Genomic DNA, 22,500 nt, shown 5'->3' with positions numbered 1-22,500 from the left:
CATGCAAAACCTTAACCAGAATTTCTAAGTCGAATAATAAAGGGCAATTATTTTGCATTAAATGCAAACTAGACTTATCTTACTTGGTTAATTAAGTAGGTTGGATGGTTGACTACCATTGTATAAAGTCTCAATGCAATACCTCAAGTAGTTGCTGAGATATTAACCTATGTGTGCTTACACGCAAAACCTTAACCAGAATTTCTAAATCAAATAATAAAGGGCAATAATTTGCATTAAATGCAAACTAGAGTTATCTAACTTGGTTAATTTAGTAGGTTGGGTGGTTGAGTAGCATTGTATCAAGTATCAATGCAATACCTCAAGTAGTTGCTGAGATATTAACCTATGTGTGCTTACACGCAAAAACTTAACCAGAATTTTTAAGTCGAAATATAAAGGCCTATTTTTTTCATTATATTCAAATAATTGTTATCTAACTTTATTAATTTAGTATGTAAGATAGATGGGAATACATATCCAAAGTTTCAATGCAATATTTGATGTATTTACTGAGATAATGACTTAAAGGTGCTTACATGCAAAACCTTAACCAAGGTGTGACGCCACCGCCGACGCCACCGCCGACGCCACCGCCGACGCCAGGGTGAGTAGTATAGCTCTCCTTATTCTTCGAATAGTCGAGCTAAAAACAAAAACACTAAATGCCTTCACTTTGTAGTTGAAAACCTTAATTGCTTATACAGATGATAATTTTAACACCATTATCCAATGATGAAAATGACATTCTTACATGTATATAAAGCCAAATTTAAAAAATGCCTACATACTCTACCTATTTTTTAAAAGATGTAACCCTAACCAAACATTTTTTTTAGGCCTAACCATGATCTTGTAAAGTACTTATCATAAATTACTTTGCAGATCTTCAAGCTACTTCTAATGCTCATTTCCATAGATCTACAAGAACTACTATATAGAATACTAATGCATGATCCTATTATCCAGATAATAAGTTAAATATTTATTGAACAATGAAAATATAGATACTGGTTACATTGTAAATCAGATTCCAATCAATCTGCGCCTTCAATTCATTTAAATGTTAATTACAAAATAATATCCTTACTTACCACCTTCATGGCTGCTTTCCTTTTCCCAAATCTGTCCTTCAATCTTTCCAGGCTTTGCTCTACAGTGGAAGCATCTGAAAATAAGCAGATAATAACAATATAACACAGACATGGTGAAAGTAAAGAAAAAGTGTTAATCATTCAAACAGCCTCATATTTTTGGTCAGTCATAATAAAAAATTGCCTTTTGGCTTAAATATTCAAACCTTGCTCTTTCAAAGCCATTCTTGATTATCATACATGAAACAGGAACAAAAAATATTAAGATATTTACCAGCACCATTTTTGCCAGGTTATGCTCATCAATAAAACTAAAGGACGCCATCTTTTGACACTTTCTCTTATAACAAGGTTTTGATTGGTCCATTTGTTTACAATGTGTATCTTTCGGACGGTACCGGTATCGATTTCAGAATCAAATTACATGTTCCAAAGGTTTTAGAGTCAGCCCGAAGTTACTTAACTCTAAAACAGTTAAACCGTGCCGCAGTTACAAGTTCCGCACATAGCAAGAGCAAACTCGCTAGTTGCGCCGCACTTATGAATCCCGCAGTTAGCAATACCGCTGTTCGCTAAGTGCGCCGCACTTAGCAAATCGCGCAGTTACAGAGTATTTGTTCCCGCAGTTAGCAAAACGCGCATATACCATCGCGCAACTAGAGCTACAATTTTCCGATATTCAGAAGCAGTTTAACATCAGCGGGACTTGTGGCCCGCAGTTAACAAATATCTCACATTTTCGCTAAAAATAGTAACAGGAAACATAAACCAGTGATTTATTTGCGCATGTGCAAAAAGTTCTTTTGTTTCAACAGTTTCATCATCCTCTTATCTTACTAAATAAGCATTATGGCAGACCGGTAATTGAACTAATTGTTTCATTAATATGGCCTGTTTTATTGGTCCATGATAATGTTAATATTGTCCGGGTGGTATAATTCCAGGAGATGAATTGCTGCTCAGGAAATGCTTACTCCGGCGATGATGTTTTATTTTATTTATTAATTTTCAGACAGTTTTGCACAGGATGTGGGAAGATCGTTGACAAGGAATGGTCATTTTGTGGTTGCCCGAAAGCTGACCAGGTCCAGGAGGCGAAGAAGCCCGGTAAGGCAGACATGATTATACAGTAACGTTTCAGTGTATAGTTAATACGTATGGACAGAGGATTTTTTAACAGGTCCTTGTTATAAACATTAATAAACTAGCCGCTAGAGGGCTAAACTAGACAAAATAATGCACCAATCATTTATAACCATGGCCCCCCAGGGGGAATAGCTGGGACTTTGACTTTATGTCCAGCCAAGCCCGGGCAAAATCTCCGCCCTGCAGGGACGATCAGCTGGTAAAACCCCCGCCAAATGCCCCAACACCAAAGTGACCCTAGATAATGCCAATTTCCCACTATATTTGGCATGAAGACAAAACCACCACAGTCAACCGGCACTGCGGAGCCACCTGGAAGGTAAAAACATGGCCCATTTCCCCGGCTATCCCCGGTGTACCCCCGTACATGGGGGTGGGGGGGGGCATGGTTACAACTGACTGGTGCATAACACTGACAGGTTGTCTTTCACCAGGGGTTTCCCTCAGGTTTTTTCCCCACACCTAATTGTCATTCAGTCAAGGGGTTGCAAGTGTCACTTTCCACCACACACAAGTTTAGTGTGTCTGGGATAAAACCAGACGTCCATTTCGCTTAGTTGGTTAGAGCGCCATGGTATTGTTCTGGCTTTTGTGTGTTCGAGCCCCACATCGGGTGCTATTTTCCTCTCAGGTTTACTTTATTAATAATATTCATTTTTTGAAATAGGAACTAGTTATATTGACCAGAGAAATGAGGTCATTATTTTATAAAATCATCTGAGCTGTGGAAATTCTCTAGATGTCATACATTGCAGGTTTCGCAGCATTTCGGTTACAAAATTACACATAAGTTGAATATTCAATCAACTATTGGTGGAAAAACTTTGTCTTTGGAATAATTATTAGTATTTTGTTAAAATCACACCTGGGGATATGACATGATTAAGCTATAATGGAGCCACTATAGGGCGCGGGTAGACCTTGAGGAAACTCAAAAGAACTACAACCACAATGTTTTGCTACAAATACTTGCTTTTCTGAAAAGTATACTAGAAATCAAACACACACATACACATGGTTTAAAGCTGCATTCTCACGGATTGAAAGTGTTGACAACTTTTTTTATTTTTTGTCTTGGAAGGAGCCAATTTAGGTAAAAATTCATGTTAATCCGTGTTAAAGACTTTCCACAAAAATCAGATTGCAAATGTACATACGTAAGTTTTAAAAAAAGATGTTATATGCATTTGACTTTAACAGTAATAAATGTTATTAATGCTTTTAGCCAAAAAACATTAGTTTTTGTACAGAAAAATGAAAAATTGTGATCTGATCTTTTGTCAGCAGTCTTATAATGTACAAAAGGTTGGCTAATATTGATGCAAAAAATGGCTCATTCCAAGACAATGAAGAAATGTCAAAAAGCTTAATCTGTGTGAGTTCAGCTTTATTAATGATTGTTATTGCAATCACTGATCCTGCATGCATTTTGATGAATCAGCTTAATAATAAGCTTGCTTATATTGACACAGCACTGCGCTCTTAAAACCTTAAATGATTATTAATCCTTTTATCATAGCAAAGCATGAATGCCAGTTATGGAATGCATTATGACTTAGTCAAACACCTTGCAGCATTTGTCTCCCATTGCATACATTAGCAATATTAAATGATTTTTTTCTGTGTATTTTTCATGCAATGTTTTTTTATACTGATATGATAAAACTGTTGGTGTGAACATTGGAAAAGTTTAAAAGGATAGTTAAAAATGTTTCAAACAAAAATCTAATCCTTTGGAACATGTAATTTGATTCCGAAATCGATACCGGTACAGTCCGAAAGATACACATTGTAAACAAATGGACCAATCAAAACCTTGTTAAAAAAAAGAGTGTCAAAAGATGGCGTCCTTTAGTTTTATTGATGAGCATAACCTGGCGAAAACGGTGCTGGTAAATATCTTAATATTTTTTGTTCCTGTTTCATGTATGGCTTTGAAAGAGCAAGGTTTGAATTTTTAAGCCAAAAAGTTTTGACAGGCAAATTTTTATTATGACTGACCAAAAATATGAGGCTGTTTGAATGATTGACACTTTTTCTTTACTTTCACCATGTCTGTGTTATATTGTTATTATCTGCTTATTTTCAGATGCTTCCACTGTAGAGCAAAGCCTGGAAAGATAGAAGGACAGATTTGGGAAAAGAAAAACAGCCATGAAGGTGGTAAGTAAGGATATTATTTTGTAATTAACATTTAAATGAATTGAAGGCGCAGATTGATTGGAATCTGATTAACAATGTAACCAGTACCTATATTTTCATTGTTCATTAAATATTTAACTTATTATCTGGATAATAGGATCATGCATTAGTATTCTATATAGTAGTTCTTGTAGATCTATGGAAATGAGCATTAGAAGTAGCTTGAAGATCTGCAAAGTAATTTATGATTAGGACTGTACAAGATCATGGTTAGGCCTAAAAAAATGTTTGGTTAGGGTTACATCCTTTAAAAAATAGGTAGAGTATGTAGGCATTTTTTTAATTTGGCTTTATATACATGTACGAATGTCATTTTCATCATTGGATAATGGTGTTAAAATTATCATCTGTATAAGCAATTAAGGTTTTCAACTACAAAGTGAAGGCATTTAGTGTTTTTGTTTTTAGCTCGACTATTCGAAGAATAAGGAGAGCTATACTACTCACCCTGGCGTCGGCGGTGGCGTCGGCGTTGGCGTCACACCTTGGTTAAGGTTTTGCATGTAAGCACCTTTAAGTCATTATCTCAGTAAATACATCAGTTATTGCATTGAAACTTTGGATATGTATTCCCAACTATCCTACATACTAAATTAATGAAGTTAGATAACAATTATTTGAATATAATGCAAAAAATAGGCCTTTATAATTCGACTTAGAAATTCTGGTTAAGGTTTTGCGTGTAAGCACACATAGGTTAATATCTCAGCAACTACTTGAGGTATTGCATTGATACTTGATACAATGGTACTCAACCACCCAACCTACTAAATTAACCAAGTTAGATAACTCTAGTTTGCATTTAATGCAAATAATTTCCCTTTATTATTTGACTTAGAAATTCTGGTTAAGGTTTTGCGTGTAAGCACACATAGGTTAATATCTCAGCAACTACTTGAGGTATTGCATTGAAACATTAGATATGTATTCCCAGATAACACTTTTTTGAATATAATTTAAATTATGGGCCTTTATTATTTGACTTAGAAATTCTGGTTAAGGTTTTGCATGTAAGCACACATAGGTTAATATCTGAGCAATTACTTGATGGATTGCATTGAGACTTTATACAATGGTACTCAACCATCTACTTAAATAACCAAGTAAGATAACTCCAGTTTGCATTAAATTAAAATAATGGCCCCTTTTTTATTCGACATAGAAATTCTGGTTAAGGTTTTGCATGTAACCACTTTTATTAAGTCAATACCTCAGCGAATACATCCTGTATTGCATTGAAACTTTACACACAGGCTCTCATCTATTTAACCTTCTTATTTAATCAAGTAAGATAACTCTATCTTTTATAATATATAATTTTTGCCCCTTTATTATGCGACTTAGAAATTCTGGTTAAGGTATTGCATGTTAGCACACATAGGATAATATCTCGTCAACTATTTGATGTATTGCATTGAGACTTTATACAATAGTTTTCAACCACCCAACTTAATTGAATAACCAAGTAAGATAACTGTATTTTGCAAATAATGGCCCTTTATTATTAGACTTAGAAATTCCCGTTAATATTTTGCATGGAATCACATTTATGTTTATATCTCAGCACACCATGTACTGCATTGAAATCTAATCTAACAGTGATCCATGCATGTTTAGCCAAAACTTTTCAATCCTTACATTGAAAAGCGGCGGAATAGTCGAGCGCGCTGTCTCTGTGACAGCTCTTGTTTTTCAAACTGACTATAAAAACGGTAGGGTCGGCGCCTATTCCGTAGGTGGGGTTGGGTAACCTGAACCAAATGTTGTTGTTTTTTTAAGCCTTACAGAAAATTTATACCTTCTTGAAAATGTTTTTTCTAACAACTGTTAGAAATCCTAAAAGTTTACAGACAGACAAAGACAACAGCTTACATACCTGGGTATGCCAGATAAGTTGCAGAAGTTTGCATTTTGAAATACTGAAATAGTATATAGTAATAATACAAGTTTGGTCCCAAATATGGAAATGAATGATAAATTTATGACTGTAGTCAGATTTTACTGTTTTGAGATTCTAATTTTTGTACTTTAAATTTTTAAGGCTTATAGCAAAGAACAGTACTTCATAATATTTTGTATCTGTCTCTCCATTGGCTGGAAATGAATGTTTGATTTTTGTCTAGGTTATTGTGTGAAATTAGGCCATACTGAATTATTTGTATTGAGTATTCACAGATAAATTATCGGTGAGTTTCAAATGTAACTTAAAAAAAGAATAGATACACAGCAGCTTGAAGTTGGTATGGAAAACATAATCCTAAACTGCATGATTATTAAGTTTTCTCCCTTAACCTGATATATTTCCATTATGGGTTTTTGCTTGGACCATATCAGATAGATGGTAATGGTAAGAATTGTAGTACTGTATATACAGAAATTTTAATTTTTCTTCCAAAATTAAGGCAACATTCTGGATTGTTGGACATGGATTCAGACTTAATTAATGTATAAATAGATGGAAATGGTGGAAAGCTAAGTGCCCAATGCCCATCAACCATTCACTTTCACTGCATATTTATGTAGTTATAACTGGATATCATGTATCATTTACTTTCCACAAGTACATGCTATTGTGTTTTATCTTTTTTTCTAGATCATGATTGTTTTTAAGCATTTTTCATTTGAAGTGATGCTCTTGTTTGGTAAGAAATAGATAAAAAAAGAGAATATCCGTTTTACTATTTGGGGAACATACCTTAAATAAATTTATATGTAAAACACATGGCTTTTTCTGGCCATTTTGGGAAAAAGACCCTTGACATTTTGGGAAATTTTGTGTTGTGAAAATGCTGAAATTAGGAAATTTTACAGTAAAAAGAAAAAGCTGACTAGTATCCTGCGAATTAGGAAATGATTTAATATTAGTTAATTTTCCCTTTAAAATTTAAGACCCCCAAAAATATCAATCCTTGGGGTGTAAATATCTATTGCAATAAATCATTACAGATATTTCATACTGATCTCTGATTGTGATGAAAATCAATGATTTCCGAGTTTAATTATAAAAATGTTTTTTTCATTGATGCTTGTACGGGCCATGTCTTGGACCTAAATGACACTTTAGCTTTACAGTAGCAATGAAAGGTAATTTATGCAATTTCAAAGAACCATTATTCTACCCTGCATATTGTTTGAGTCATCTTTCTTTACCTGGTATTTTTCCATTGTGGGTGCTTGCTACATCTTGTAATATACCAGTGTTATCCCCCTTGAAAGGGTTTGGGGTGCTTAATTGATTTAAAATCTGTCAGAATTTATTAGTGAATGAAAACTGTAATGAAAAGGGATCTGAACAAAGTGCCCAAAAATGTAGACAAAATATTTCAAGGTTCCTTATGAATGCAAGGGCGGCCAGGAAATAAATTTAGTTTATTTAAGGGTTGGCGCACCGGTGCCCCTCCCTCGGTTCCAGTATTAGAATGCTGCATAACTTTGGGTAATCAATTTGTTAATCCTAGTTGTCCGAATAGGTAAAGGCCTTTTTTGACATTGGTAATATTCTAAAGGGTTATTTTTCCACGACATGTTGCAGGCTCAAGAAGAACTGGATGTGATATGCTAGTTCCTTATGAAAAGACCCCTTTAAATGTGGTGTTGTATGATAAGCCAGGATGGAACCCTCCCCCCACCCAAAATGACAGCTCTACCACAGTCACTAGTCTATCTGGCGATGTGAAATTGTCTGCCATCCCCCCTGTTAACTATTTTTAGACACTGATACTAATTTTTATGCTCCCCGAAGGGAGAGCAAATAGTTGCCGCTTTGTCCGTCCGTCCTTTCGCCCATCACACTTGTCCGGAGAACTTTAAAACTATTAATGTGAATCATGTGATGGAAATAAAACTTGGTATAGAAATAGATGGCATTGGAGTTTGCAGTGCACAAGAACCATTTATAATCCTATCATGCATATCTATTAATTTATCTCCCCTTAACCATTTTTTTCATAATTAGTGCTCGTCCGGGCCAAAATTTCAAAACTACTGATGGGATTGAAATAAAACTTGGTATATAGATAGATGGCAATGATTGGGAAGTGCAGTGCACAATGATCATAATCCTATCATGTATATTAAGGTACATTAGCACACTCCTAATGAAAACCTCCACTTTCATATTTCATGCTTTAGCCTATGTTGTAAAGCACAGGACTACAAATCTTTTGAGGGTTTCAAGGTAGCGGTTCAAATACATCCATAACCATGATATTTTTCTATTAGTTTCTTACATATTTTGGCAGGAGGTTATTGGTTGTAGCATTATTATAAAGTGGTTGGGAAGTGTTGGAACATGCACAAAAATGGGTAGAAATGGAATAGAAAATAGAAGCAAGTGTTATGCACCAGTCAATTGTAACCCCCCCCCCCACAGTGAATGGGGTGGTTTTGTCTTCTTGCAAAATATAGCGGGAAATGGGCCTTGCCTAGGGTCCATGGGGTGTGGGGACATTTGGTAAGGATTTTACCATCAGTTAGTCCCCACAGGGCAGGGAATTTACCCAGGGTTGGCTGGACCAAAAGGGGGTGTGGGCTGTGGTTGCAGTTGACTGGTGCATAATACTCTGTCAGTGAATTCTTAAACAGTCCCCGTCTCGTTAAGAAAAAAAACAAGGACGCCTAGTAAGTTCAGGTTTGAATCTCACCTTATCTGATATTTTTATAAAATATGAGTTTGTCTGTGCCATTTCTTCAATATTTGTGAATTTGAATTGCTGCTTTTTTTATTTCATTTCTTGTAAATTACTTAAATTTATATCTCAAAGCTGCATCTTAACAACTGTGTATTATAATGCTACAAAAAATTACCTTTTACCAGCACATTGTCTTACAAGTTCTGCCTTTTCATAGAAAACGGGTGTATGGGGAGCATCCATTGCTTCCAGCGATATTCTTCTTAATCCTTGACAAGCTAACATAAAGCTGTTTGTTTCACAGCCTTTCAAATAAAAGGCAAGCTTATTTAGGCATTTGGGGACAGCGAAACTACAAACTACCCTAATTAGGTAATCATAATACCTTGGGCAGTTATCATTATAATAAGTAAAGTCAGTACATCATATAATTATGGGAGTTCTGTTCCTATCCCTTAAAGGTATATATGAGGAAGGAATAAACTGTCCAGCATTATTCAGTTCTAACATCCTCACTTTTAAGGTTTTGCTAGATTAACAATGGTTAAAATGTTCGATTTTACACATATGTTTTCTAGTCACTTAAATCTACATATCATGGCTGACTGATGCATAACTTAAATTGTAGTAGAATTAAACCTCGGTAAGCAATAAAGTGTTTGACGCATTGTATATATTTAAGTTTACACTAAGGCCTCACACTATGTTCCAGTCTGTGTGTACTTTCAGGACCGGTGGTCAACCACCTTGGAGCAGGGCCTCACTTTGAGAAAGCCACCCATGCCTGGGTTCCACAGGTCACTTTCCTTTTCCTATGGAGCTCGTCCTTTAAAAGAGCACCTCACTGATCAATGTTGGCCAGGAACACAGGTTCCCAGCCATTCAGACAGACAGAGACCCCTGATTCAAGACAGGGTTTTAACAAGTGCGTTGAAAATGACATTGCCTTCACTGATAGTGACAATGTAAAATTCCAGATGTGTCTGTGTTACCATCACGGAAATATGACAGCATTACTCCCTGATATTGATGTTTTATTTAATTATACATCTATTCCTGTTATTGACCTTCACCACCAGTCTTGAGTTAAATTTTCTTAGATTTGACTGAAATTATTTTCACAGGTCATGCATATGTACCAGGGACCTACTGAAATTCAGCAATAGCTTATCAGCAGTGCAAATCATTATTTGTGTATTTTAGTTACTGTAAATACTGACAAGCTTTGGGCCCAGACTCTTGACCATCACAAATTAGGGTCATTGTTGATCTAATCTTGTTTCAGCCTTTGTGATTTCTATTCACTCTTTTAAGCAATGGGAAACACAGTTTAGTGTTGTTAAATTTTAGAACACAACATTAAAGCTGCACTCTACATATTGACAGTTTTGACATTATTTTTCATTTTTTTGTCTCAGAACCAGCATTCAATTAAGTCATTTTAGATAAAACAATAGAAAGGATCTCAATTTTTAAAAAAAATCAGCTGAAATTTTCCTAAAGCATAAGTAACACTCTAGCCGTAAAAGATCAATTTCCAAATTTAAATTTAGAAAATATCTAAACTTTGGTCAGATGTCTTAAACACTGCTTTCCAGACTTTTACGCAAAAAATGCCTCATCTAAGTCATTTTTCTAAAACAAAATGTCAAATTGGTCAGTCAGTGATAGAGAAATGTACTCTGGAGGCCAACAAAAAACGTTCTTTTGGAAATAATTATTTCTTTGAATTTAAACAAGAACAACAGTCACAGAAATATGACATTTCTGCTCAGTCAAGCTAGTGAATTGTAATTTAATATTGGTCAAAAGGCATCCTTGAAGATGCTTTCTGCTAGTTTCATAAACCCCCTGTTCTTTATATAATAAACACCGCACTGACCTCCAGATAATACATTTTGAGGAAAAACTAAAGATTTGGTCCATACGCGTAGGACTGTTCAGTTCTGTCTATATTTGTTACTTTTTTCAACATTTTAACGTTAAAATTTGACTTATCTTTTTTTATGCCCCCCTTCGAAGAAGAGGGGTATATTGCTTTGCACATGTCGGTTGGTAGGTCGGTCCGTCGGTAGACCAAAGCTGGTCCGAGTGATAACTCAACAATTCCCGGACATATGGTCATCAAACTTGACATGCAGGTTGGGCCTGACCAGTAGATGACCCCTATTGATCTTAGGGCTCATCGGGTCAAAGGTCAAGGTCACAGTGACCTTTAATGGTAAAATAATTTTAAAGCTTGTCCGAGTGATAACTCAACAATGCCTGCACCCATGGCCCTCATACTTGATTGGCCTGACCAGTAGATGACCCTGTATGATTTTACGGGTCATCGGGTCAAAGGTCAAGGTCACAGTGACCTTGAACAAAAAAAGCTTGTCTGTGTGATAACTTGTCAATGCCTGCACCCATGGCTCTCAAACTCGACATTTAGATTTTTGGTGACTAGCTGATGACTCCTATGGATTTTGATGTCATAGAGTCTAAGGACATGGTCATAACACACTCTATCCTCACACTTTGAAAATCTTCCCTCGCATTAATGGGAAGACATATTGTTCTTGCCCAGTCCGTCCGTCCAACTTCGTTTCTGCTCAGTAACTAAAGAACGCTTACACCCAGGAACTTAATACTTGGTATGCTAGTTGGTCATGACTAGTAGATGACCCTAGTAGATTTTGAGATCACAAGGTCAAGGTCACCGTGACCTTGAGGTGAAGAAACTGTTTCCACTCAATAACTGAAATCCTTTGGGTCTAGGAACTTCATACCTGGTATGCTAGTTGTTCATGAAAAGTAGATGACCCCTATTGATTTTGAGATCAAAACGTCAAAGATCAAGGTTACGTTCAGGTAAAAAACAATATGTTGGCGGTGCTTTAAAATGGTTTCTGCTCAATCACTTAAGAACGCTTGTACCCAGGAACTTCATACTTAGTATGCTAGTTGGTCATGACTTGTAGATGACTCCTATTGATATTGAGATCAGTAAGGCAAAGGTTAAGGTCACCGTGACCTTGAGGGGAAGAAACAGTTTTCGCTCATTAACTAAAGAACACTTGCACCCTGGAACTACATACTTGGTATGCTAGTTGTTCATGGCTAGTAGATGAACCCTATTGATTTTGAGATCATTAAGTCAAAGGTCAAGGTCGAATTGACCTTGAGGGGAATAAACGGTTTTGCTCTTTAACTAAAGAACGCTTGCACCCAGGAACTTCATTCGTGGTATGCAAGTTGGTCATGACTAGTAGATGACCCCTATTGATTTGGTGATCAGTCCGTCAGTGAGTCAGTCAGCCGGTCAGTCTGTTTGTCTCACTACGTTTTGGCTCAATAAATAAAGAACGCTTGCACCCAGAAACTTCATACTTGGTATGCTGGTTGGTCATGACTAGTAGATGACCCCCTATTGATTTTGAGATCAGTAGGTCAAAGATCAAGGTCGCAGTAGATATTCACTATTTAATACGGTGAATAAACCAAACTTCACTGTTTTTGTTCGTCTCCAGTCCAAAATTACAAATTTCATGCATTTGTTAATTAAATACTTTTAATTAATTTGGCACTGTTTCTTTACGAAGTATGATTACGGGCTTTTTTCCTTATAAAGTAAATGTTTTCGGCAAATTGCTCTAAACTGCTCTAATCCCAGCCAACGTAGTCTTAAGAAAGACACTTTCTACCATGTTGGAAGAGTTATGAGTTCAAATCCCAGCGGTGGCTTACTAGAATTGCAGTTTGTGGCACACAAAAAAAACAGTCTTTCTCTTACAATAATAGCCAGACAATTTTCTAAGTTGCTTTGATATATATTATTTACTGCACTTCAATTATGACAATTTTACGGTATTTTGAAATAATGATCATTCATTCACCAACACAATTGGTATCATTTTGAATGTAAACTCTGAATGAAGTAATGGATATATTTTTTATTCTCTGCTGAGCCAAACCTCATTTAATAATAATTTTATTTATGAAGAAAAAAGGAATGGATGCCTTAATGTGACTCACTCATGGTTTGTAAAATCCATTTGTTTTAACTCACAAAATTAAGTGCGGCAAATCATAAAAAGTGTTAAAACAAAAATACCAACAGCTGGAAACCCTCAGCAAATGTTGATATTTCCTCAAATATAGTCTTTGAAGACCACAATTTCCATCAGCGTTTTTAACGGGATTGAAAATTAAAAACAGCTGTTAATGTATCCTTAACAGGTAAACATATCCACCACTTTTGTTTAAGTCCCGATGCCGTGTGGATTAGCCGGCTCTCTAATTTTTTCTAGACTTGACCGGTGTGGGTTAGAACCCCACTGAAAACAAGATAACTTTTATGCTATAAATGTATTTTTTCTGCAATTTCGATATCATACAGTAAAATTATGATAAAATACGGTTTGTGTTTTCAAATGCTCTACCGGGAAAACTTATTTTTGGTCCAAAATCATGAGCGAGTCACTTGAAGGTTGATCTAAACCAAAAGTGTTATGTCTAAATTTGTTTTAAGACAATCACAATATGCATGAATTATTATGAAAAAGTGAGTTTAAAATTTAAAAAAAATCAACAAATAAGCTGTTCACGACCTGTTTAAAAGAGCACCTGCATCATTTTATCCAACTTTAATAAAAGACTGATACTTGAAAACAAGCACTATTTTTCTGTATTAAAACATCCGGAACTAAATTACATATATTAAAACATAAACGAGAGAGGGGCAGATATTTTTGGTCATAAGATTATTTATATATGTAACTTTACAAATCAGAGTTAAATTTCAATTTCAGGCTTAATGCAACACATACTGAAAGTTTGACAAGAGTTTAATACTTGAAGAATGAGACAACTCTTAGAACATGACTTTCGTGGTATTATCAGCTCCATTATTCGAAGAATAAGTGGGCTTTATTACTCGCCCCATCATCGGTGTCTGGTTAGAGCTTCGGGTGGGATTGGCATTCTCAATTAAAACTCCAATACTCTTCATTCAATTCACTTAATTAATACTCCAGGATCATCGCGGAAATTAAGTTACACAACTTCATCTTAACCTCAATATAAATTATGGCCCCTTATTAACTTTTGGAAGTTAAGTTAAAGTTTTAGTGCAGGTTAAAGTGTTACGGCAAGTTGGGATTTTTATCAATAATTTCTATACAATTTATTCAATTGACTTAATACTTCCCACAATTAAAAATGACCATGTATACATCTTACAATTAGGTATAAGATCTGCATTTTAACCATTAACACAAATTATGGCCCTTTATTGCCTTGCATCATTGTTTTGGCTGGCCGATGACGGGTGGCATCAAACTTTCCTATGGTATCGAATATTTTTTGAAAGATTTGACATATAGTGATCAAACTTGGTATATTGGAAGAAGTTTTCCTCGTAACTTTCAATGATGTCTATGAAACTAAACTACAAAACTGGCAAGCCTACTGTTTGAATACTTTTTAAGCAAAATATAAAAACAAATCAACTTTTACAGTCACTTTAGTTTTGAACAATGGATTCAACGTTAAGTAAAATTCATATGCTTCAACTTGTCAGATTTGTGCTCTGGGTCCATTATTATGCATTGTTTACAGAACAGTTCAGTTTTATAATATATGTAGAAGGTGGATATTTTACAATTAACACTTCTCGGGGTTCTTCAGTTTATATTTTGGTGAAAAACCTATAAACATATGTTTAAATGCAGCACAAGACAAATGTTAAAACTTAAATAAAAGACATAATACAGAGTACAAAAAACGCCCGTGTAATGGAACAAAATATAAAGAAATGCAAATGTGTTTAATTATTTAGATATTATCTAATACAAAAAATAATCTTTACCGTAACTATGTAATTATATAAAACAACTCACCAGGATATGAGACAATATAATATACTTAAAATTTTAAACAGTTACATGATAAACTGAGTGTTACTTAACACACTGAAAAAGTTCAGGTACTGAATTAGAGGAAAAAATAGAAAGTTAGTCTAGTGCGGTAAAGATACAAATATCAACCAATGAAATTTTAAATTAAATATATAAAATCTGTTTAAGACATCACCCCATACAGAACATTGTACATACATGAAGATTACTTGGACAACACAAGTGACAAAAACAAAACAGACTGCTGGGGTGAAAGTGACCTGTCTACATATAGAAATAGTGATCTTTTTTGTTTATAAACATTTAAACACCACTAAATGCCATACTGATCGTCTCCAGGTCAATTGGTGTAGAAGTGGAATGGTAAAAAATCATAAAAACTTCAAGATTCATTATCACTGCTAGTACTTGTATATTCATATGTAAGATGACTACATCCTATAGTAAGTGTAGAAAAACATCATAATGGCAAATTTGATTTTTTTTCAATTTTAGTAAAAAAATTACTGCTATAATTGGCATAAATGGAATTGAACAGTATATTCTCATATTCTGTGTGTTGCTTTATTATAAATGATATGCTGTAAATTTCACTATTTTGAATCATTTTCACACACACAAGTCCTACAGAGATGACTGGCATCTTCATTCATCTGAAATATTGGATCCAAAGCTGCATATCCTGGTTGTAGATTGCATGACCCATGCTGCAGCTTCTTTGCACATAATAATCTGCAAACAAGTGTAAAAAGATACAAAGTATTACAAAGAATAATGCAATAAACTTCTACTGTTTTAGTATGAAAAATGTCTGTACACACTAATTTGAGGCATACAACTGAACTCTATATTTTGTAGTTATATATTTAACATTTAGGAAAGTTTGCAATAAGTTTTAACAATAAGGTCTTCTAATTGGGTGCACAGAAGGATTTTGAAGGAGTCAAAACTGGACATGCTTAGTATTACTACTTACTTAGAAAAGGTATTCCTTTCTGGAAAACACTTGCCAGGAGACAGTTTGGAATTCCGGACAGGATCACATTTTGACCAGCACAGGTTTTGTCCTTGAATGTCCCACAAGAGCTTCTTCAGCAATGTTGGCTATAGAAATAAACAATAAATAGTGTTTTTAAAGCATTTTGAGTGTTTTTGTGAAAAACACTCAAATCTTAGTGTAACTGGCACATTTCGTTTTCACTTTGCCTTGAGAAATTTCAAGTTATATAATAAATGAATGAATATGTATGAATAACTGAATATTTGTGCTAAAAATTGTCAATATTCAGGACACCATCATGAAAAATGTTAAACAGCTGACCCAGTGACTGGATTTTGTCTGAAATTCCCATATAATTGATGTTGAACTAAAAGAAAATTATTAAAAACAAATAATTAATTATATCTTAGACTTTGAAATACCTGATAGAAAAGTTGTCTTTGTGGTTCAGCTGAGGTATAATGTATTGTTTCGAATTCATAACCATTCCAGAAATAATTTCTTATGGCATCCTCAATTTCTGAATAAAAAAGGAAAGATTAATTATCTATAAATCTTCTGATTATGTACACCTTGTACTAAGAGTGTTCAAAAATGCATGAGCAACCCAAACAGATAATTGATAATGTTTTTCATAGTTGGCTTAACAGGGAACCAGGGTGGATGCAGGATTTGATGTTAGAGGGGGAATAACTTATGGGCGTTAGCTTTTGACATGCACGCTCCCTCAGAACCGAACTTTATTTGGTTTTAAAGCTGCACTTTCACAGATTTACCATTTTTACAACTTTTTTTTTTTATTTTTTGTCTTGAATAGAGCAATTATTTGCATAAATATCTGCAAACCAATAATATAAGATTGCTGACAAAAAATCAGATCGTAGATTTTCATATTTCTGTTAGAAAAATTAATATTTTATGGCCTCAACTAATGGTTTAAGAAAAATGCATAAAAAAATCAATTTTTGAACTGAAATATAAAATTCTGCGATCTAAATTTTTGTCAGCAGTCTTATTCAACTGGTTTCCATGGATTTTCGCAAAAAATGGCTGGTTCCAAGACAAAAAATAAAAAGTTGTCAAAACGTACAACCTGTGAGAGTGCGGCTTTCAGTGTCAGTACGGGTGTTTTGGGGTACTCTACCAAAAAACTTTAACAATCCTCCTCCACCCCTGGATCAGCTAGAGCATACGACCTGGTTCCTAATTAATCATAAAAAATGTATACTTGTGACATTAAATAGATATACATGTAAAGGAGTCAGAAAATAAGTTTTGTAAACACAAAATTCTGATCAATATGTCCATTACTTTTAATTTGTAATTATACTTTCATATATTAAGGAGAATTTTTTTTGTCTCTGTTAGTGATAAATGCAACCACAAGCGGGTCCAAGTATACTTTAGATATCAATATATGAGAGAAAAATTAATGAAATAAACAAAAATGCACCGTTTTTGATAAGAAATTAGTGAGATAATTATCATATTTTTTTTTTTTGGAGTACCCCCCCAAAAAACAACAACAGCACTTTAAACCAAATCAATTTCAATTCTGAGGGAGGGGCTCAAGTTTAAAAGTAGCAACCCTGAGAGTTGCCCATCTTATGTCGAATCCTTGATCCACCCTGGCAACTGCTTGTGAAAGAGATGTGTTTCTTGCAAGCAACATGTTCCCTGTAAGCACCATATTGATAAAGTTAAAGGCAGGTTACACAAAGTATGAACAGACAGAGAGTGCAATTTTTATTTGCCCCTCGGAATGGGAGCATAACATGTGTGGATCCAGGATTCGACTTTAATAACCTAAAGGCATAACTTTTTGACTTGCGCCCCTCCCTGAGAACCGAAATTTATTTGGTTAAAATTAGTGGTAGAGGGGTTTGGGGGTCCCCCTTGAAAAAAATCAACAATATCCAATCTGAAATGGAGCAATTTTGGCATATTTTATTACCTTATTTCTCCTTTATTAAAATAAAAAAATACACTTGGACAACTTTAGATTTTAGGGGGGGGGGGGGGGGGGGGAGCCTATAAGTAAAGAGATTTAAAGCTGCACTCTCACAGATTTACTGTTTTGACAACATTTATTACTTTTTGTTTTCAAATTAGCCTTTTTTAGCGTAAATATCTGCAAACAAGTGATATAAAACTGCTGACAAATGATCAGATCGCAGATTTACATATCTCTGTTTGAAACTTAGCATTTAATGGCCAAAAGCTTTACTAACAGATTAAGAAAATGCAAAAACATCAATATTTTAACTTAAAGCTGCACTCTCACAGATTAAACGTTTTGACAAATGTTTATATTATTTTTTTTACTTGAAACGAGCAATTTGTTTGCGAAAATGCATGGAAACTAGTTGTATTTGTCTGCTGACAAAAATAAGATGGCAGATTTTTATATTTCAGTTCAAAAATTGATGTTTTATGCATTTTTCTTTAACCGTTATGCACCAGTCAACCAGTCAATTGTAACCCCCCCCCCCCCCCCTCAGGTCCAGGGGTATACCGGGGATGGCCGGGGAAATGTGCTGTGTTTTTACCTTTCAGGTGGCCCCGCAGTGTCGGGTGAATGCAGTGGTTTTCTCTACGCTTTAAATATAGCGGGGAATGGGTCCTACCTAGGGTCCCTGGGGTGCGGGGGCATTTAGCTACAATAATGAGCGATCAGGGATACTTTTTATTATTTTGACATGTGTATCCCTGTCTCGAGTCTGCCATAGTCTAAAAATCGTCAAAAGACTCGTTGACAGCCATTTAGGTGGAGAGTATTTTACCATCTGTTTGTCCCCGCAGGACGGGCACTTTAGCCGGGGTTGGCTTGACCGAAATTCAAAGTCCCCGCCTGTCCCTGGACCTGGGGGCTGTTGTTACAATTGACTGGTGCATTAGTAACAGTTTAAGCCATAAAACATTACTTTTCTAACGGAAATATGAAAATGTGGGATCAGATTTTGTCAGCATTTTTCCATCATTTGTTTGCAGATATTTACGCAAAAATTTGTTTTTCAAAGACTAAAAATTAAAAAAAAATTGTAAAAACGGTTTATTATTGAGACTGAGAGTGCAGCTTTAAATAACGTGAAACAAAACCTTTAATCAAGAAACGAAGGTTCAGCTTCTTTTAATAACTGATTCTTAACTTGAATTAAGCAAAATTATTCTTTACCTGGTGACGGCTGACTAATTCCTTCTTTTGACAACCTGGAACCATTAAAACATCGATAGTGATCTAATAATTACACGATGCTTCTGCTCCTTTTAATCCTATTTTCACTGCCATTTAATAAATAAATCCCCTTTGTTTATGGTCAAAATGCGCATGCGTAGTGACACACATCCGTTAGATTGCCGCCAAAGTAACAACTGCGGATTTTGTCCAACTTAATCTCATAACTGCGCGTTTACAACAATGATGACAAAGTCAGTTTTTTAAGCGCGGAGAATCTATTTTCATAATTGTGAGTGAGTCTGCTAAGTGCGGACTTGCGGGATTGTTTCATCCAGATCCGTTACACTTTGTAACTGCGCGATTTGCTAAGTGCGGACTTGCGGGACCTATGGCGTTGCAATCCCGCAAGTCCGCACTTAGCAAACAGCGGTATTGCTAACTGCGTGATTCGTAAGTGCGGCGCAACTAGCAAGTTTGCTATGTGCGGGATTGCGGAACTTGTAACTTCGGCACGGTAAACTGTTTTAGTAACTGCGGGCTTGCTAAGTGCGGACTTGCGGAACTGCGGAGGCGCGGACCTGCGGGAATTTGCTATGAAAATACCATCGGGACTTATGGCTTTCCATACTTTCCATACATGGCTTTCCATTTTTTGCTTGTACGCAGTGTTTATTGTTGCGATTTAATTAAACAAAAAAAGTAGATTTATTGATGAATTGAAAATTGTCAGGAACACTATATCAATACGAGTCAAGTTACCGTTCCTAAAGAATTCAACTGCTATAATATGTTCATATTCACGAAAATGCAACAATCAGTAATGCGATTGATTTTTGACATAATTCTGGTCTTAATATGCTAGGATACAGTTCGTGTACAAGCTAAGGTACTTCGGGAAGAAGAACATATTGGAGGATGCTAATAATTAAACGGAATGTTTGATAGGGTGCCTTTCTTAAAATCAATCTATATTCGTGTCTCACTCCGCGTAATACTATGTCTAGTGGTATTACCTAGGGGTATTTCCCCAGTATATTTTTCAGGTTAAATAAACCCAAAAGGAAACGCGAAACGCGCTGTCAAATAATTACGTTGGGTCATATGTACAAAATAGTAAAATATGTATGTTCCCTATACTTTAAAGCCAATGAATAAAATTAAGTTGTGTAAGCTTGTAAAATCAATATTACACCTAGTCTTAGCTTGTGATTTCAGACAGTTGCCATCTGTATCTAACACCCTGTCCGTGCGGGGATGAAAGGGACTATTGTTTTTTCTTAAGATTTTTAATGAAACGCTTCCCCATCAAATTGCACTTAAGTAATTCGCCTAAAAGACCTTTTTTGTATCAAGGCAATTGAAGAATGTTCAATGGGAAATGTGAGTCTTCAGACTGCATACCTTTCGAAAGCTTAAATCGGCCATTGCCAGAAAAAAATGTTTAACGTTGCACCCATGTTATTTTCCACGAATGAATTGGTAGACGAGTTCAATAGGAAAAGCATAACTGAACAGCCCGGCCATATGTTTGAGTTAGTGCAAACACAACTGTAGAGAAGCAGTATCTGGAAAAATGACAGGATTAAAGTGTAATGGCTGAAAATTGGTGTGCCAGTGATACTTATGTGCAACCTTACACACCAGCTTGTAAATGGCCTGTAACTAGCATCACTGACGATGGCCTTATTGTCAGGTTTGCTGCTAATTAAATTCTAATTAAAAAAGTAAAATGTACAGGTATTTCTGTTTAATATCATTCTTTGGAAAGATAAGTTGTGTTTAAATATGTATACAGTTTTATTTATTTTAAAATGGACAACTAAAAGTAAACATTCTGGATGACTAATTAACTTAAGATAAATATGTTGAAAAAATATATTATTTATTTAAAACACACACTATCTAAAGTGACTTATTGTTGCATGGTCTATTTCTTATTTCCTTTTTTCGTCCACTCACGAATATGGATGTAGCAGTTATGGAATAGTATCCACTAGGGATGAGACGATACGGTCATCAGGTGATACGATACGTATCGATACAACTACATTCCGATACGATATTTTCGATACGATACAGATACGTAAAAACAATTACAGAAACACACAAAAGAACCCAGAATTGTATTATTTTATATAACAAATTTGTAACAACCAATGTGTTAATTTTAATGATAACTATAGAAATATTTTCTAAAATTATTGTAATGATTTTATAGAAAAAAATATATTGACTAGTATGTTAAAAGTAAAATTTTACAGTAATATGTTCATTATCATTTTTAAATGTTTCCTATTTGATATAATCTAACTTTACTTATTACATACTAATTAGATACATACTAATACATTCTTTGGGCTACTATGTGACTAGAACACCAATGACTAGATTCACTAGAACACCAATGACTAGAACATATGAACTGTTTTAACTTATGAACAAAATAATACATCTCGCCAATATGAAATTTGAATGTCGTTCACAAAGTTATTTGAACTTATTTCCTCCTTAATGAATCCTTCCTGGAGCCAATGAATAGAGTCACATATTATATTTTAAAAACAAAAGGGTGTCCACCAAGTCTGGTGCTAAGCGGCTTCGTGTTGCTGTAACTATGTCCCCAGCAACACTGAAGACTCTCTCACTGGGAAATGATGTGGCTGGGATATACAGAACTTCTTTAGCTAGCCTACTCAGACGAGGAAATTCCTCCTCATGTTGTCTCCACCAGTCCTGCAAAGTAGAAAACATATGCAACACCTGACAAAAATTTATAAAGAACCATTGTTAACTGATTAAACTGTAGAATGCCTTTGCTAATTAATTAATTAATTATACTCAAACCTATTTAACAAAGCAACACTGTGCAATAATTTAGTCATTATATTTCCCTGAAATTTAAATAACTGCATACATCTGAAATGAATTAATATCCTTTTGGTACATATAACAATATATTGTTTAAATCCTACTAGACCTGTACATGTGGAACAGACCCCAGATGCGGGATGAGGTATTTTTTGGCTTGCTCAATTCTACAAAGTCTCCTTCGTCCGCCATACTGATGATTATGCCGAGCGCTTCCCTAACAACGCATACTATTGGCTACTCCTAACCAATCAACCAATGAGACGGCGTATTACAAAAGGATAAAATTTACACCGAATAATACAAATTGCACCGATTAAGAAACGGTATAAAACAGTTTCGTCACGGAAATTCGACCAAGTCGTATCGATACTACGGGCTTGTGTATCGATGATACGTATCGGCAACGGTATATATCGATACAGTATCGATATTCACTGTATCGTCTCATCCCTAGTATCTACTGAAACTTTCGTTTGCA

The 22,500-nt window shown here is 35.1% G+C and overlaps 1 protein-coding gene and 1 long non-coding RNA gene across 3 annotated transcripts; both read right to left on the bottom strand.

Annotated features, from left to right (window-relative positions):
• Window positions 1-14,863: 14,863 nt before the first annotated feature.
• On the bottom strand, window positions 14,864-19,305 carry LOC128245554 (uncharacterized). Of its 2 annotated transcripts, XR_008263180.1 has the most exons (4): window positions 19,149-19,305; window positions 16,396-16,493; window positions 15,950-16,077; window positions 14,864-15,705 (listed from the first exon to the last, which is right to left on the bottom strand). XR_008263180.1 is itself a non-coding variant. In XM_052963753.1 (3 exons), exons 1-3 carry the CDS (start codon window positions 19,191-19,193, stop codon window positions 15,567-15,569), a joined length of 312 nt encoding a protein of 103 aa, XP_052819713.1. In that variant the 5' UTR covers window positions 19,194-19,305; the 3' UTR covers window positions 14,864-15,566. The 2 variants fall into 2 exon arrangements, 1 of the variants encoding a protein (XP_052819713.1); XM_052963753.1 differs by lacking the exon at window positions 16,396-16,493.
• Window positions 19,306-21,267: 1,962 nt separating this feature from the next.
• Window positions 21,268-22,333, bottom strand: LOC128203473 (uncharacterized). Its single transcript, XR_008255952.1, has 2 exons — window positions 22,129-22,333; window positions 21,268-21,884 (listed from the first exon to the last, which is right to left on the bottom strand). It is a non-coding gene; the product is annotated as an uncharacterized LOC128203473 (long non-coding RNA).
• Between the last annotated feature and the right edge of the window lie 167 nt (window positions 22,334-22,500).

The sequence above is a fragment of the Mya arenaria genome, chromosome 9, assembly GCF_026914265.1.
Source record: "Mya arenaria isolate MELC-2E11 chromosome 9, ASM2691426v1".
Lineage (NCBI taxonomy): Eukaryota > Metazoa > Mollusca > Bivalvia > Myida > Myidae > Mya > Mya arenaria.
Note: the sequence above shows the minus strand (reverse complement) of the source record. Positions and strands in the feature narration are given on the sequence as shown.